The sequence below is a fragment of the Cynocephalus volans genome, chromosome X (assembly GCF_027409185.1).
Source record: "Cynocephalus volans isolate mCynVol1 chromosome X, mCynVol1.pri, whole genome shotgun sequence".
Taxonomy (NCBI): Eukaryota; Metazoa; Chordata; class Mammalia; order Dermoptera; family Cynocephalidae; genus Cynocephalus; species Cynocephalus volans.
In genome coordinates this window covers 93,127,168-93,145,813 of record NC_084478.1, presented here as the reverse complement: position 1 = coordinate 93,145,813, position 18,646 = coordinate 93,127,168, and the positions used below count along the sequence as shown (strand labels likewise).

Genomic DNA, 18,646 nt, shown 5'->3' with positions numbered 1-18,646 from the left:
GTTATAATTTTTTTATATTGTTTGGTACAGAGTAGATGTTCAATAAATACATGTTAAATGGAAGAATGAATGCATATATATTTCCATGTATCTATACGTACAAGGGGTCTTCAAAAAGTTCACGGAGGGATTCATGTTATCTTCGAGTTCATTTTTCCATGACCTTTTTGAAGTACACTAGTATACATATTTAGATATTATACCCATTTGTCTATAATTATATAGATAAAATATCTAAATAAATATTTGACAACACTGTCAAGAATAGATCCTATGGGACCTACCTTAGTGAATAAAGACCAATCATCGGTAATTAGTATGTTGATTATTTGTATAACAGATCTTGCTAAAGTGCTTTTAGGTACTTAAATACCCACCAAGTATTTTAATGACCCTGTAGTCATGCACACACACACACACACACACACACACACACACACACATACACACTTCTTGTTCATACATTTAATTTGCTAAATAAGATATTTTCATTAATACCAGAGACTGTAGCATAACCGGTCTGAATTATCACAAATTCTAAACTAGGAGAGTTTGAATAAATCAGGTTTCATTATGTAGGGGAAATATAACCAAGAGTAAAATAAACATCTTTCACATTAAAACAAAGATACAAATTACAAAAAGAAATAAAAATCAGACAAAAACAGAAAATATTTAACCGTTATACTGAGCAAATAAAACAATATGGCATGCTTGATATTATACTTCACTTTTAAAGATTTACATGTCAAGCTATATAAATTGAAGGTCTATTCTTAAATAAATGTAAGAATGATGCCTTAACCATTTGTAACCCTTTTCACTGGCATTTTTTCCTTACAACTGTTGAGGGAGAAGACAACAATTTAAAGGCAAAAATAATATACAAAACATCACAATATCTGAAAAAATACCATGATCATTCTTTTTTGTTGTACTTAGTCCTCACTTTCAAGTTATAAATGGAAAGAGATAATATAAATTTAGAAAAATTCCATGGCTCAGGGAAACCTGGTAGGGTTCAAACATGCTTTTCCACTTATGACGTTGAATGTAGGAAGCAGCAGATTCTTTTCAATAATTAGTCAGTTGTATGCAAAATTATACACAGATAGATAACATTATCTCTTACTTTACAAAAAATATTTTGAGACATAAGAACCTGAAACCAGAAAGTACTGTAAAACATTTCAGTAATCATTGGGGGGAAAAAAAGAATAATTCTAGACCTTTGACAGACCAAATTAAAAATATCAACTGAATTCCACAAAAGCATTTTTTTTTAATAATGACATTTAAGTTTGTAAACCATGGTAAATATATAAAATATGAAACTCACTAAACTGATTTTATCTCAATTATATTTGCTAATAGAGCAGTGAAGTGGTTCATCTAATCCAAAATATTGCATATCCCCAAATTATTTCTACTTGGCTTTAAGGAGCATTTTTCTTCTAACATTTGACTATATAGGTGAGTAAGATATTCTTGGGCATATCAAACAAATTCATATAAGTTAAGGAGGGGAATTACTCTGAAGTTGTGTAGATACCTCCACCTTCCCCTGACTACCTTTTTTTCTACTGTCTGCATCTTCGACGGATGTGCTTTTCCCCGTTCAACCCTCTGTCTATCTCTACCACCCCATTGAAGGTGCAAGCAAAGGGTTAAAAATTGAGGAGTTTTGTTTCCATGGCTCACTTGGTGAAAAATCCAAGTTGTAGGAGGGAAGGTCAAGCTTGAATCCAAGGATTCAAGCTCCATTGTCTTGCAGGAGGTGAATTATATATGTCACATAAATTAGGAGGAGATGAAAGCCTCAAACTGGCTTTTCACATGTGTTATAAATATCATGATGAGAAAAGTGTATGGGCTCTGGGTTTGAAACTCAGCTCTGCCACCCACTTGCTTTGTGACCTTAAGCAATTAATTTAAACTATTGAGCCATAGATTGTTTCCTTGAAAAATGAAGACAATATCCATGAGGCTACTATGAAGATTAAATGAATTGTATATAAAACACTCAGCACCCATGCCTGGTACATAATAGGAATTTAATATATATTAGAGCTTTTCCTCAGCAGATAAGCTACTAATGTTTACTCAAGAGTGGATTAGCTTCAAGGCAATTTTAAAATCTTTTTTTCCTTTCACTTACAGATTCCCTCAAAACCAGGACACAGAGTTGATCATATACAGGGTGCCATTTCTAGGCTCTAGCAATGTATTTTAGAAGGCAAGAAATCAATTATCATTTATCGATATATTTCAGGCACTGTTATACTTTCTATATTCCTTTATATGCACAGGGTTACTTTCTTCTTGTATCAGACTTTGTTTATAAATACTTAAAAGTCATCAAATTCATTATCTTTTCGCCCACAGTCTGAGTCTCTTCCTAAGTTCTCTGTTTTAGCTAATGATACAATCATCTAGCGTGTCAACCAAGCTAGACATGAATCATTCTTGACTCTACCCTCTCACCCTCTACATTTAATCAATATTCAAGTGTGATTAATTCTAATTACTAAAGCATTCTTAACCTCTTTTCCACTCAATTGAATTTGCCTTAGTACAGGCCCTCAGTATTTCTCCCCTGAACTGTAGCAACTGACCTTCTTTCCTTTCATCACCTTCATTGCTCTCTACCCTCCACAGCAATTGTTTTTAGAACATTTACTCACTTAGCAGTGATTCCTTTTATAGACATTTTTTAAATTCTATATAGACTAGAACATATGAAATTTTAACTGGAGCAAAAGTGTGGAGCCTGGAATACTTCCCTAAGTCCCTGTCAGCCAGTAAGGAAAGTCCTGAAAGACACATTTGAAACCAATCATCTATAGGCGAAAACTTAAAATGCTTAACATGGTAAATCAAAATCTGGCTTCATAAGCTGGCTTTTCCTTTCCTTTCTATTCTGACCATGTTGCCCATAAGTCTCTCACCTCAAATCCCTGTTCCAGTCTCTTCTACTTAATTGCTGTTCCCCCTAACACACTGGGCTCTTTCTCATCAGTCTATATCTGTACTCTTCTCTCTGCCTGGAATGCTCTTTTCCTGATTCTCCATCTTTCCAACGCTCAGCATTCAAGATATAGCTACAAAGTCTCCATCTCTCTGAGCATTACCCAACTTACCAAATGAATTTAGCTGCTTACGTCTCTGTGATCTATGAACTTGCATTATAGTCCCTATCACACTTTAATGCAATTATTAGTTTACATTCTTTTCTCCCTAATTCTACTGTGCCAAGGACCACTATTCATATATTTTTGCATTACCTAGCAATTAATACCCAAAGCACAACAGATGCTTTATAAAATTTTGCATCATTGAAGGTTGATATAAAGATCACATTGTCATTACATTCATTTTTTACCATGTAGTAGCTTTAATGATTTTAAAGGTTGATTTAGAGAAATAGTAAACTTATTTTTCAATGTTTTTGTGTACTTTTAGGTACATTTTTAGAGAATCAAGAAAGTCCAGTGCTAATTTACAAGTGGTATTTTTACCAGTTTATCACAGAGTTCAATGAAAAACACTAAGACATTATTCAGAACAGCGATCACCTGCACTTTTTTCTTTTCTAATCATATGGTTTCTCTACAAGGGATGCATTTTCTTTCTACTTTTTAACCTAGGGTAATAACTTGGACAACATACACGAATGTCCAAAACCCCTAAAAACAAAAAGAATATTACTGAAACGTACAAGTCAGCAGATGTGCTGCACCCTACAGGAGGCTTTAGGATGATGCTGCTTTGACTAGTGCTCCCATCCCTGCCCCCAACACAAACATATACATCCATATGTACAATAAGGCCTTGAAAGGTGGTTCCTGCAGATATGGCAGTTGTGTTTTTTTCAAATCATGTCCATTTTATTTGAGACGCTGGAGTAACAAAACTTGCTTTCATGAATACTTGAAAAATTCAATAATGTAACCTCTAGTAGAGCTTGAAAGGCTCTGAAGGACAAAGGCAGTTAGATCAATATTAGTTTATTTCAAATGCTGGGCAGTGTGAAGAGACAAGGCTGATCATGGGATGGATTTTATTACCTGTCGGAGTGATGAGTCCTGGCGATAAGAGGCCTGGGACTGCATGGGGCAGAAGGCGGGCATTGTCCTGCAACACTCCCAAAGAACGCTTAGGGGGCCTGCCAGGCCGTGAACTGTTGAGAAACAAACAAAGAGCAGGTTAAAAAGGTACATCTACACAATGGAATACTACTCAGCTATAAAAACGAATGAAATACTGCCATTTGCAACAACATGGATGGACCTTGAGAGAATTATATTAAGTGAAACAAGTCAGGCACAGAAAGAGAAATACCACATGTTCTCACTTATTGGAGGGAGCTAAAAATTAAAAAATTAATATATAAATTCACACACACACACATACACACACACACACACAAACCGGGGCGGGGGGGAAGAAGATATAACAACAACAATTATTTGAAGTTGATACAACAAGCAAACAGAAAGGACATTGTTGGGGGGGAGGGGGGAGGGAGAAGGGAGGGAGGTTTTGGTGATGGGGAGCATTAATCAGCTACAATGTATATCGACAAAATAAAATTAAAAAAAAAAAAAAAAAATGTACTTGTTTTAGAAACACTATCACTTGCTACATTCATATTCTAAATCTTGTTTAATTGCCAAGAGTGATAGAATTTTACATTAAAGACTATTTTCATGGATTACTAAGAGAATAATGGTTTCCTTTCCACTGAATTTCCTGACATAGTTATGGCAAACATTAAAACCATAAAGGGTCAATTTCTAGTTTAGATTCCATTTACAGGCCAGCACTTTGCAATACAGCTCATCTGTTGTGAGAAACCCTAAGTTACCCCTGTTCTTAAAGCTACGCTTTATCCCCAGGATTAATATATACTACTGAGATCTTAGACAGTGACTCACAGAATTAAGATTGTATAGAATGTGAAATTACTAAGTCTCTGACCAGAATGCCAGAGGTGAGTAGTAAAGAGCTGAGAGATGTAGAATAAAACCTGATGTTTACTAGCATTTCCACAGCTGTTGGGAGCCAATGAGGAACAAAGGTCCCCCACCCTCAGGGGGTTTTTTATCTACCTATTTTTTAAACCAGGCTATGCAACCAGCAGCACACTCTCTTGGAGTTGCTGTACCAACAAAACCTGACACCTTTGTAATCTAGGCTGTCTTGTCTCTCAGATGTATTTAACTGATGAGTTGAAGCTAAATTTATAACATAGACCTAAACTATTGCCTTTGCACATTCTTCACTAACGTGAATAGTTCAAAAATTGCAATTGCAAATGCTAATCCATAAAATAATGAAAGAAAAAGTCAGTATCTTTTGCCTCCATTTTGTACCCTAATACAGTTAGCGTAACGAAAACATCATTTGGAAACTGTCACCACGTGAAGAAACTTATAAGTTATAGAATTTTGGGATCAAGTTGTTCTCAAGTCACCCAATATATTTCAAATATTACTTTCTAATGTTGCCTAAGATATTGCTGTTGCCTTTTAATAGAAATTTATTTTACAAAGCTGAATAATAGGGCTTTTTACAAAATACTACCTTAAATAACCTAAGCGGCAAAAATGTATGAGGTTCAGATAGAGAATATATCCAAAAATGACTTTTGGTTCACAAAGAAATTTAAGTTAGACCTCGCTCTATCAACTTTGCAGTAGCAAAGTGCTCCATCAATGTAAGACAAACTCTGCTTTTAAATCAAGACAACTTCTAGCAACCTTTCACAGAGGTACTATTACCCAGTTCATTTTTCATGCACTGTGCTGGTGTTTTCTTCCATTGTACATCAATACTGTCTATCAATCTAGCACAAAATATTCTGGTTTTCTCACTTAAGGTTTCAATTTCATAAACTCACTCTCTTTCTTTCTACTCAATTCTGGGCCATAACTTATTTTATATAATTCAGTGTTGTTATCCTGTTCACACTTGCCCTGTTTTAAGGCTTCCTCACTCTTTTAAGAAATGCTGATAAGAGAAATATGCTACTTACTGCAAATGTCTTAAAGGATGCCAAGATCACCTAATAATGTTCATCAGAGTATATCCAGTTGTTAGAAGGCACATTATTTTGTTGTATAATAGACAACAAATCTATACTTTCTAAGTGCTTCTTTGTATACTCCTACTTGTCAGAACTCAAGCCTACTAAATTTATCTAAATCCACCTGATTGTTCTTTGTACTTTTCCAGTGTAAATGCTACAGTGCTGTCTGCAAGCTCACAATCACTTTCAGACAGGCTGTCTTCAGAAGTAAGCAGACTGATGCTCCCTGTACTTCTACGTGCTGAGCCACGTCACTGCCAGCTGTTAACAGTACACTTTGGAAGATATAAGGCTTTACTAGTTCTGTTCCAAAGTTCCTGGTCAGACCTTGTTATTTGAAGCAGCTCTTTTCCAATAAGCTGACCCAGGCTTCGGAGGCATTAGACGCCTCCTAGTCTAGTGGTTCCACCTTAAATTCCAATATTTGAAAAAATTGGTCAAATTTCTTACCATCAGACTTATATGGGAGAATTTACAGCTTAGGTCAGAAATGGCTTGGTAATATCTACTACAAATGTTATAAACTCCAGAAGGGCCACACTCTCCATCCTAATATTCTTCTCAGTTTGTGTTCTTGGTATGATGAATTGTGGGTCTCTAAGCTCCGTGAAGGCAGCATACATGTCTGGATTTGTTAGTCACTGTATCCTAAGCAATTCTCATGATTTCTAGCACACAGTGAGGTCCAGTAAATGGTTAATTAAATCAATTACTTAATATAGATAAGAAATGTTCTTTCTCTGTTTCTATAGTTTCCAAATATTCCCTAGATTTCTCTGTTCTCCTTGACCACATAAATAGAGAGCCAGTTGCATAATTTAATCACCAAGCAATCAGTTTTTAAATCATGGACTTCAAAACAATTACAAGATCTTCAAAATATGATCCACTCAAATCTGACTATGTTCAAGGTTAAAGAAGGCTAAAGATAGTGGCCACTGTCTTCCTCTCTTAGAAGTCATACAAGCTTCAAGATCCATTTAAGGACCAAAGGCCCCTGCAGTCACACATATGCAGTGATAATATCACCCATTCAGTCTTCTAGTAAACAAACATGCACTAGGTGTCCACTCAGTGTATATCTAGCATTATGCTAGGTATCAGCAACACAGAGATTAAAATGTAAGCTGGACCAGAGTAAGGGTTTTGGTCTGTTTGTTTCATTGATATATTGTGGGAACCTAGAACACATTCTGCCTTTGGAGAGCTTGTGGTCTAGTGATAGAGATGTGTGTTTGTCCTGTTATTTAAAATTTTTGTTTGACTCCTTAGTAAGTATAGTTGTGTGATATCTGCTTCCCAAACTTGTTTAAATTTATCAGTGAGCAAAAATCACATTCAGATGCCTTTAATTTTAGAACAAAGACTTAGGCCCCTAAAGTAAATTAATTAGAATTAAGTTTGTGAATTAAGTTTATAATCAATAAAGCCCATAAAAATATAAGATAGCTTTATTCTTACTTTTAGACCTAATGACCCTCTGTAGTAAGACATTCCTGGCACTAAAGTTCTTGCATTTCATTTCATCATTTTACTTATTTATTTATTTATTGGTGGTTGGCCGGCATAGGGATCCAAACCCTTGACCTCGGTGATATAACACTGGGCTTCCATCTCTGCATTTCATTTCAAAGAACACAAACCTGACAACATGATGAAAGACTATGGAGGACTCTGTAGAAAGTTGGAAAAGATCATTCTTGATAGATGATCCTGCCATACTTCTTATCTTTAAGAGCTTTATTAGCATCAGGCAGATATTTACATGTTAATCAAGACAAATAAACATGTGGTGATCTAACTAGGAAACTGTTATTTGGATGACAATTTAATCAGCATAGACTGAAAGGTCCACCATCGCAGCATCCTGTTTCTGCTAAAATATTGATTGCATTACTGATCTCAGTAACGCTTTATTTTACAGGGCACAAATAACCATGTAATTACTCTTTAATTGAATGATAATTGCTTCTTGGCAATTATTTGTTTTCGGTTTAATTACAAGGTTATTTGTACTCTGTAAAATAAAACAGGCCTTTTTTTAAAGTTCGCACCCAAATGGCTCTGCCGATGTACATTGTAAAGGAAAGTTGTTAAGGTACAAGGCAAACAACCCCATAAAATAGTGAAACATCTATTAAATAACTCAGCTAGGCTTTGGAGGTTGGAGCTCTGCCGGGCGCGGCAAGTGGCCCAGCAAACTGCAAGGGGAGGGTGTTCCAGCTGTAGCCAGCGTGAACTTGGGTGACCAGGAAAAACTCCCGGCCCGAACCCAAAAATCTGCCCCGACCAAGGTAGCGACAAACTCTGCCTCGAATACTCTGTCTTACTTGTACCATTTCTCTTCCTTTTCCCTGGGGTGCCTTTGGTCTCTCCCTGTCTGCGCATTCAGAAAGGAGGATTTCGAGGATACTCCGCTCAGAGGAGAAAATTTTGCTGGGAATTTAGTCCTTGTTTTTGTTAGTCGGTAGTTAATTGATGGGAGGTGCTGAAAATCACTTGGTGTGGCGACAAGTTATCTTACTACTGCTAAGTTCGAGAACTTTAACGTGTTGGGGGAGATAACTTCCTGCAAACCTAGAACTTATGGATCCTTCTGAGCTTGAAGGAGAGGCTGCCTCATTTACAGGCAACAGCTTTGAAGTATGGAGCAGGAAAAGAACTGTTTCTTAGCTGCAAAAGCCAGTCTCTAAACAGGGAACACGGCACCAGGGCTGCTGTTGACGTTGCCGGGATCCCGGAGGCCGGGGCCGCGCTGAAGGCGGCCAGCTGCCCTATTCAGGATTCGAGGTTTCAGGCCAGCATAAAAGAAGATTCCTGGGAGCGCCCGAGCCGCGCCGCAGGACTGAGTGAGCAGCCCGAGGCAGCGGAGGCCGAGACAAGAACGGTACGGCGACAACACAGAGGCAGAGGGAGCCGTCGGACCCGGCACAGCCCCGTGAGTGACCCCCGGCCCAGCCCTGCTCGGGGAGCGGATGCCCGCCGGGCTTCCGCCAGCCCCACCGGGCCACTCACCGGCCCCGGGGCTGCCTCCATTTTCTCAGGTGGTGCCGGCTCCGGGCCGGCTCTGCCAAGCCTGTCCTCCTCACCCGGCTTGGCTCCTCACTGAGCCTTCCCACTTGCTTGCCCAGGCACGGGGCTTCCCGGGGCCTGCGGGCCGGCCTCCCCTCCCAATCCCTCTGTGTTTCTCTGGCAGGGCTGGTGGCGTGGGGCGCCCCTGGCCAGCATTGGGAGGGCAAGGAAGTACTGGCTGGGCCAACTGTCACTCCACCGCAACCTGGGCTCTGGCCCCGGGTAAACTTCCTGTTACCGGGAGGCAGATACCATCTCTGCGGCCACCAGTTCGGAAAAATGCCTAACCGATTTCTGGTTAGGAATAGTGTGGTCAGAGAGTTCCGGAGTTTGCTTGAACCTGCTGGAGAGCTGACTGCGGGCGGGCACCGGACTCGGTCCGTGCTGGGGGAATTCAAAGGTGAAACGTGTGCTGCGGGCTCCTCCAAAGAGGAGCTCACGCTCTGGTGTGGGAGATAAGACAAGTACACAAATAACCGTGATACCAGGAGGAAGGTGATAAGTCCCAAGAAAGATCTACACAGTGCTACAAAGCCACCCAGAGCGACCCGTCGTCTGCGCCTAGCAGAAACCTGGTAGACTTCCTGGGCGACGCGGTGCTGAGCAGGGCCTTGAAGGCCCAGCTGATAGACAAGGGTTGCAGAAGACACGTCCTAGGCCAGCCCAGTGCGCACAGAGCGGGGAGACGTGCGGCAAGGGAGGCGGAGACTTGACAGAAACCACACACCCTGTGGGGTCGCCACTGCGTGATCCAACAGCCCAGACCAGAGCACACGGAACAGGGAGAAGTCCTGCACAGGAAGTGGAAGCTCAGCAGAGACCACACACCCTGCGGTACCACCCCGAGAACCAGCAGCCCAGCAGAGTCCAAGCTGACCAAAAGGTGGCTCCCCGGAGAGGCCCAAGACCGAAGGCAACCACACACACAAGGCACTAGAGGCCAACTGATCAGTCAAGGAGGTAGCCATACCAAATTGGCAACCATAGCAACATCTTAGTTAGTCAATAGTCTCAAACCGGTGGACTGTGAAACCCACTGCCACAATGAATAAACATCAAAAAAAAGATACCAGAAATACAAAAAATCAAGAAAGTACACAACCAAAAGTTAAAAAATCTAGAACTCTAGATCCTGTAGAACAAGAAGCCCTTGAAATGACTGACAAGGAATTTCGAGTGATAATTCTAAGGAAACTGAATGAGATACAAGAAAACTCAGCTAGACATCATGATGAAATGAGGAAAAGTATACAGGACCTGAAAGAGGAAATGTACAAGGAAATCAATGTCCTGAAAAAAAATGTAGCAGAACTTGCTGAACTGAAGAAGTTATTCAGCGAAATAAAAACACAACGGAGAGTTTAATCAGCAGGCTTGTCGAAGTTCAAGAGAGAACCTCTGAACTTGAAGATGGGCTGTTTGAAATAACAGAAGCAGACAAAAAGAAAGAAAAAAGAATCAAAGACGTTGAAGAAAATCTGAGAGAGATATCAGACAACCTTAAGCACTCAAATATATGAGTCATGGGTATTCCAGAAAGGGAGGAAAACGGAGATTGAATTGAAAACATATTCAACAAAATAATGACCGAAAACTTCCCAGGTATAGGTAAAGTCACAGATCTTCAGATACAGGAAGCTCAACGATCTCCAAACGTATTCAACCCAAAAAGGCCTTCTCCAAGACATGTTATACTCAAATTGGCAAAACTCAGAGACAAAGAGAGAATCTTAAAAGCTGCAAGAGAGAAGCGTCAAATCACCTATAAGGGAGCCCCAATCAGGCTAACATCAGACTTTTCATCACAAACCCTAAAAGCTAGAAAGGAATGGGATGATATTTTCAAAATACTAAAAGACAAAGATTGCCAGCCAAGAATATTCTACCCTGCAAGGCTATCCTTCCGAAATGAAGGGCAAATAGTATATTTCTCAGACAAACAAAAACTGCAGGAGTTCACTACCACACGACCACCCTTACAAGAAATCCTCAAGGGAGTACTGGGTTTGGTTCCTGAAAAATAACTACCACTGCCATAAAAACCCAAGAAAAATCAAAACCCACTAGTATAATAAAAATGGCATTCATGAAGAGAAAACAAACAAACAAAAACACTATCTACAACCTAAGGAACCAACGAACACAGAAACCAAACAGTAAATCAGAAAGCAAGGAACAAAAGACACCTAAGACAACCAAACAACCTATAAAATGCTAGGAATAAATCAACACCTTTCAATAACAACTCTTAATGTAAAAGGCTTAAATTCCCCAATCAAAAGACACAGACTGGCTGACTGGATCAAAAAGGAGGACCCAACTATATGCTGCCTACAAGAGAACCACCTCACCCATAAAGATTCACATAGACTAAGAGTGAAAGGATGGAAAAAGATTTACCATGCAAACAGAAAAGAAAAACGAGCTGGAGTAGCTATTCTTATATCTGACAAAACAGACTTTAAACTAAAAAACATAAAAAGAGACAATGAGGGACACTACTTAATGATAAAAGGACTGATCCATCAAGAAGACATAACAATCATAAATATGTACGCACCCAATGTTGGAGCAGCCAGATTTATAAAAAAAACTCTATTAGAACTAAAGAAGGAAATAGACACTAATACCATAATAGCAGGGGACCTGAACACCCCACTGTCAATATTAGACAGATCATCTAGGCAAAGAAACAGTAGAGAAACACAAGATCTAAACAAGAGTCTAGACCAATTGGAATTGGCAGATATCTACAAAACATTCCATCCAACAACCTCAGAATATTCATTGCTCTCATCATCACATTCATCATTCTCCAGGATAGATCACATATTAGGTCACAAATCAAGTCCCAACAAATTCAAAAAAATTGGAATTATCCGATGTATTTTCTCAGACCATGATAGATTAAAACTAGAAATTAATAACAAACAAAACTCTGGAAACTATACAAACACATGGAAATTAAACAGCATTCTACTTAATGACATATGGGTCCAAGAAGAAATCAAGCAGGAAATCAAAAAATTTATTGAAACTAATGAAAATAATGATAGATCATACCAAAACCTGTGGGATACTGAAAAAGCAGTATTAAGGGGGAAATTTATTGCACTAAATGCTCACCTCAGAAGAATGGAAAGATGGCAAGTGAACAACCTAACACTTCACCTTAAAGAACTAGAAAAACAAGAATAATCCAAGCCTAAAGTTAGCAGATGGAAAGAAATCATTAAGATCAGAGCAGAACTGAAAGAATTTGAAACCCACAAAACAATACAAAAGATCAATGAATCAAAAAGTTGGTTTTTTGAAAAGATAAATAAAATAGACAAACCATTAGCATGGCTAATAAAAAAAAGAAGAGAGAAGATTCAAATAACAAAAATTAGAAATGAAAAAGGCGATATTACAACTGATTCATCTGAAATACAAGGAATCATTCGAGACTACTATAAACAACTCTACGCCAACAAATTTGAAAATCTGGAGGAAATGGATAAATTTCTGGACACACACAAGCTCCCAAAACTGAACCATGAAGACGTAGAAAATTGGAACAGACCAATGACAATAAAGGAGATTGAAGCTGTTATCAGAAGGCTCCCAACAAAGAAAAGCCCAGGACCAGATGGATTCCCAGCAGAATTTTACAAACATTCAAAGAGGAATTGACACCAATTCTCTACAAAGTATTCCAAAAGATTGAAACAGACGCAAATCTCCCAAACTCATTCTATGAAGCAAACATCATCCTGATACCAAAACCAGGTAAAGATGTAACCAAAAAAGAAAACTACAGGCCAATATCCTTGATGAATATAGATGCAAAAATCCTCACTAAAATACTAGCAAACAGAATACAGCAACACATACGTAAAATTATTCACCACGATCAAGTGGGATTCATCCCAGGGATGCAACGTTGGTTCAACATACGCAAATCAATAAATGTGATACAACATATTAATAAAGTCAAACACAAGGACCATATGATCATCTCTATAGATGCTGAAAAAGCATTTGATAAAATTCAACATTCATTCATGACAAAGACCCCCTATAAGTTAGGTATAGAGGAAAAGTATCTCAACATAATTAAAGCCATATATGCCAAACCCACTGCCAATATCATCCTGAATGGGGAAAAGCTGAAAGCTTTTCCTTTAAGAACAGGAACTAGACAAGGATGCCCACTCTCACCACTCCTATTCAACATAGTGTTGGAAGTACTAGCCAGAGCAATCAGAGAAGAGAAGGAAATAAAGGGCATCCAGATTGGAAAAGATGAAGTCAAATTGTCCGTATTTGCAGATGACATGATCCTATATATCGAACAGCCTAAACCTCTACAAAAAACTCTTGGAATTGATAAATTATTTCAGCACAGTAGCAGGATACAAAATCAACACACAAAAATCAGCAGCATTTCTTTTCTCCAATAGTGAACATGCAGAAAGAGAAATCAAGAAAGCCTGCCCATTTACAATAGCCACCAAAAAAATGAAATACTTAGGAATTGAGTTAACCAAGGAGGTGAAAAATCTCTATAATGAGAACTACAAACCACTGCTGAGAGAAATTAGAGAGGATACAAGAAGATGGAAAGATATCCCATGCTCTTGGGTTGGAAGAATCAACATAGTGAAAATGTCCATACTACCCAAAGTGATATACAAATTCAATGCAATCCCCATCAAAATTCCAAAGACATTTTTCTCAGAAATGGAAAGAACTATCCAGACATTTATATGGAATAATAAAAGACCATGTGTAGCCAAAGCAATGCTGAGCAAAAAAATGAAGCTGGAGGCATAACACTACCCGACTTTAAGCTATACTACAAAGCTATAATAACCAAAACAGTATGGTACTGGCATAAAAACAGACACACTGATCAATGGAATAGAATAGAGAATCCAGAAATCAACCCACACACTTACTGCCATCTGATCTTTGACAAAGGCACCAAGCCTATTTACTGGGGAAGGGACTGCCTCTTCAGCAAATGGTGCTGGGATAACTGGATATTCATATGCAGGAGAATGAAACTAGACCTATACCTCTCACCATACACTAAAATCAACTCAAAATGGATTAAGGATTTAAATATACACCCTGAAACAATAAAACTTCTTAAAGAAAACATAGGAGAAACACTTCAGGAAATAGGACTGGACACAGACTTCATGAATACGACCCCAAAAGCACGGGCAACCAAAGGAAAAATAAACAAATGGGATTATATCAAACTAAAAAGCTTCTGGACAGCAAAAGAAACAATTAACAGAATTAAAAGACAACCAACAGAGTGGGAGAAAATATTTGCAAAATATACATCTGACAAAGGATTAATACCCAGAATATACAAGGAACTCAAACAACGTTACAGCAAAAAAACAAGCAACCCAATTAGAAAATGGGCAAAAGAGCTAAGTAGGCATTTCTCTAAGGAAGATATACAAATGGCCAACAGACATATGAAAAAATGCTCAACATCACTCAGCATCCGGGAAATGCAAATCAAAACCACACTGAGATACCATCTAACCCCAGTTAGGATGGCTAAAATCCAAAAGACTCTGAACGATAAATGCTGGCGAGGTTGCGGAGAAAAAGGAACTCTCATACATTGTTGGTGGGACTGCAAAATGGTGCAGCCTCTATGGAAAATGGTATGCAGGTTCCTCAAACAATTGCAGATAGATCTCCCATATGACCCAGCTATCCCACTGCTGGGAATATACCCAGAGGAATGGAAATCATCAAGTCGAAGGTATAACTGTTCCCCAATGTTCATTGCAGCACTCTTTACAATAGCCAAGAGTTGGAACCAGCCCAAATGTCCATCATCGGATGAGTGGATACGGAAAATGTGGTACATCTACACAATGGAATACTACTCTGCTATAAAAACGAATGAAATACTGCCATTTGCAACAACATGGTTGGACCTTGAGAGAATTATATTCAGTGAACGATTCAGGCACAGAAAGAGAAATACCACATGTTCTTACTTATTGGTGGGAGCTAAAAATTAATATATAAATTCACACACACACACACACAATAAAAAAAAACGGGGGGCGGGGGGGAAGAAGATATAACAACTACAATTACTTGAAGTTGATACGACAAGCAAACAGAAAGGACATTGTTGGGGGGGGAAGGAGGAGCGGGAGGAGGGAGGGAGGTTTTGGTGAGGGGCAACAATATTCAACCACAATGTATATCGACAAAATAAAATTTAAAAAAAATAAAAAAAAGAAAAGTCATAAAGACAGAAAATATATAAATAAATAAATAACTCAGCTAAATCTTTGAGAGCTTCGGCTTTATAGAACTAACATTAGGTGTAACATTTATAAATGATTTGGTGGAAAATATACCAAAGAATCATGATTTTCTCTGGGTCCATGTCATCCTTTTACATAATTTATCTTGATTTATTTTTCCCCTTCATCCTGTAAACTTCTTTAGAAAAAATAAAATAGTAACTAAGCTTTCGGAGATTAAAGACTAAACCAACTTGAAATATATAACATCAGTACTTCATATTTCTGCAGCTGAAGTGGATTACCATCAGAGCATTACCTTGCAGCTTACAAACTTTGTATAGTTGGCAGTTCCCTAAGAATCTCTGGTATTCTCTGGTGTCAACAAGGTATGACACATTCTGTGATATTTTCTATTCCAAGTTGTAATTAACAAAGAAGCTGATACTTTGCTAATTAAGATTATGAAATTTCACTTTTTTTTATTATTGATTATGCATATTCATGGGCTACAAAGTTGACCACCACCACCAAGATGTGATGATCAGACCGGTACTATCAGTAAGCCCATTACCACAAATTGCCATTATTCCCCATGTCCTCCACCCAACTCCTCCCTGACCTCTCTCCCCCTCCACCTCTCATCATTGGACAGATCATCCAGGCAACAAATCAACAAACACAGGAGTTAAACTACACTTTAGGCCAATTGGACCTGGCAGATATCTACAAAACATTTCATCCAACAACTACAGAATATACATTCTTCTCATCAGCACATGGATTTATTTTTATTTCATGTCATCACCCATTTATGATTCAAGGAGTAAGCAACTAAGATGAGTGATTTTGTTGCTCTAAAGAAAAAAATCCAGTTAATAAATTAATTAATGATGTCATAAGCCTTCAAGATATTTAATATGTCATATATGAACAGTACTTGATTTAGTGAGGAATCACAAGTCACATCCTCCTCTTCAATTAAAACATGTCTTACTACTCCTTAAAGAAAGACAACATTCTGGGACATACTGAGAAAATTGCTGAGGATATAGTAGCAGTTAAGGGCGATATCAGCAGCAACTTGTAAAGACCACTGCAATTGAATTCCTGAAGTGGGAGCCATTAACAATGACCTGGGACTCACTTTTCATTTTTCAGAGTTATCACATATTTAAAATCCTTTCCTGAATGTGTCATTTTTTAGTTTACATTAGAAGCCAGAAAACCAAGAATGACATTAGCTTTGAAAGTGTTGTTTACCTGCCTGTGAGAATGCTGCTCTGAGTTGCAATGTACTTGCTAAATTAAATAAGAATCTTTTTTTTTTTACCAGAACAGTAACACTTTTAATTGCATCATGGATTAATAATAATCTCTTAGGTATGACATTTATTACAACATTGCAAGGATGCCAGTGGTAGTTAAACTCTATCTGACCTTTCTGTGTTTATGAAGAGAAACAAACTCTGACCTCACAGCAACCTGAATCCATCTTTTCTCAGTGTTGGCAAACTGATCACTTGTCTAACTATTGCACTGGATTGTTTTCCCAAACAGATCAAAGGCAGCAGCAACCAATTCAGCAATTGGGAAAAAGTCATCCATGCAAAATGGGCAATTAATCATATATGAAGTTGTTCAAGCTGATAAATAAAGTGAACCTGGTCACTATGCTAACTCATATAAAATGGTGCTTATGTTAAACTGGGCATCAATCTGCCCTTGGTTCATGGGAACTTAGTATGGTTCATCCTGTCTCTACGAGTTATCAATACAAGGAACAAAAGACACACGAGAGGCAAAATCATTTAGATTTTTATTATAATTTATTCCCTTTTTCAGATCTTATAAGCATATCCCAAACTTAAATGTAAATATATTAAAAACATGAACACCAGCATTCCATCATAGTTAGAAAAGTTAAGGAAAATATCTTTAACATAAGGACATTGATGGAATGAAAAAAAACCACTTGTTAATGGGTCATGCATCACAATATCAAGGCTCATGGAGAACAGCTCACGTTTACACATTAATCTTATAATTGTAATAAACTGAATTATTTATAGCTATTACTTAAAATTGTGATGTTTCATTCCCTTCCTCACGCTAAGTTTTTGTTTTTTCCTTCAATAAAGAAACCTGATGGCAGAGACAATTTAAGGGTTGACTACTCACTTGATAGAAAGTATAACTGTGAAGCTATTTTATGTGCTCTAGGCTTGGTGTTAGCACCTTGAAACAAGTTTACTTTTGTCATAAATTGAATGAATTCTAACAAATATCTTAACATAATTAAAAAAGATTGTATAACAGAAATGTTGATGTATGACTTGAATTCTTAGCAGCCTCTTCTCTTTCTGCTTGTACAATTCCTGTTAACATCAATAGAATCGATGCAACTTAGTAAATCTTAGCGTAACTCAAATTAAATAAACATTTCCACTTATAATGTGTATCATTTCAGTGTCAGACACAATATTTGTAAAATAAAGACATTCTTGACTTTACAGAGCATATCACTATGGAAAACTTCTGATACTGAGGGAATGAATAAACAGTTAACATTCACATTTGGATACATTCCACTGGCATCTCAAATTCAGCATATGCCTCCCCAAATCACACCCTCCACTCCTTTTTTCTCTCATTCTGTCAGCAAGCTAGGCATGCTCTCAGTTGCCAAATCTATAAACTTCTCCCCGTACCCTCTACTTTCATTTTCAGTCTCCCATATTTTTGTTCCCTTGTATAACGTGTTGCAATATTCCACCTCTCTCTATTCCTACTACAAACACCCAAATTCATGTTCTGATTATTTGTAATAGGTTGCTTCATTGTGCTCCAATCCATTCTATATAATTTGTGCTATGAATTTTGGTAAAATACCCCTTTCATCATGCTATCTTTTGCTCTAGAACCTTCAATACTTCCTGGCTGCATACAAAATAAAGCAAAATAAAGTGTAAATGCCTTAATCTGACAACCTTCCCCAATATATCTTTCTTGCCTTTTCTCCAATTACTTTAAATCACTCTTCTCCAGCTGCACTAGTCAATTCACTGTGTGCTAAGAATAGTATTTGACCTTAGAACCCTTTCACTGTGGAACATCCCAAGGTATTAGGGTTCCTGGGGCCATGTTTTGTTAAGCTCCACAGCCTTGGGAAATCTTCAACGTAATCTGCTATAACTGCTGCTGTTTT

At 37.9% G+C, this 18,646-nt stretch overlaps 1 protein-coding gene across 1 annotated transcript in view; it reads right to left on the bottom strand.

Annotated features, from left to right (window-relative positions):
* The window catches only part of DACH2 (dachshund family transcription factor 2), a 551,156-nt gene that overhangs the window by 290,593 nt on the left and 241,917 nt on the right, over positions 1 to 18,646 (bottom strand). The window contains exon 3 of the mRNA XM_063084695.1: positions 4,068 to 4,180. Within this exon, the coding sequence (XP_062940765.1) occupies positions 4,068 to 4,180 (113 nt within the window). The remainder of the gene's footprint in view (positions 1 to 4,067; positions 4,181 to 18,646) is intronic.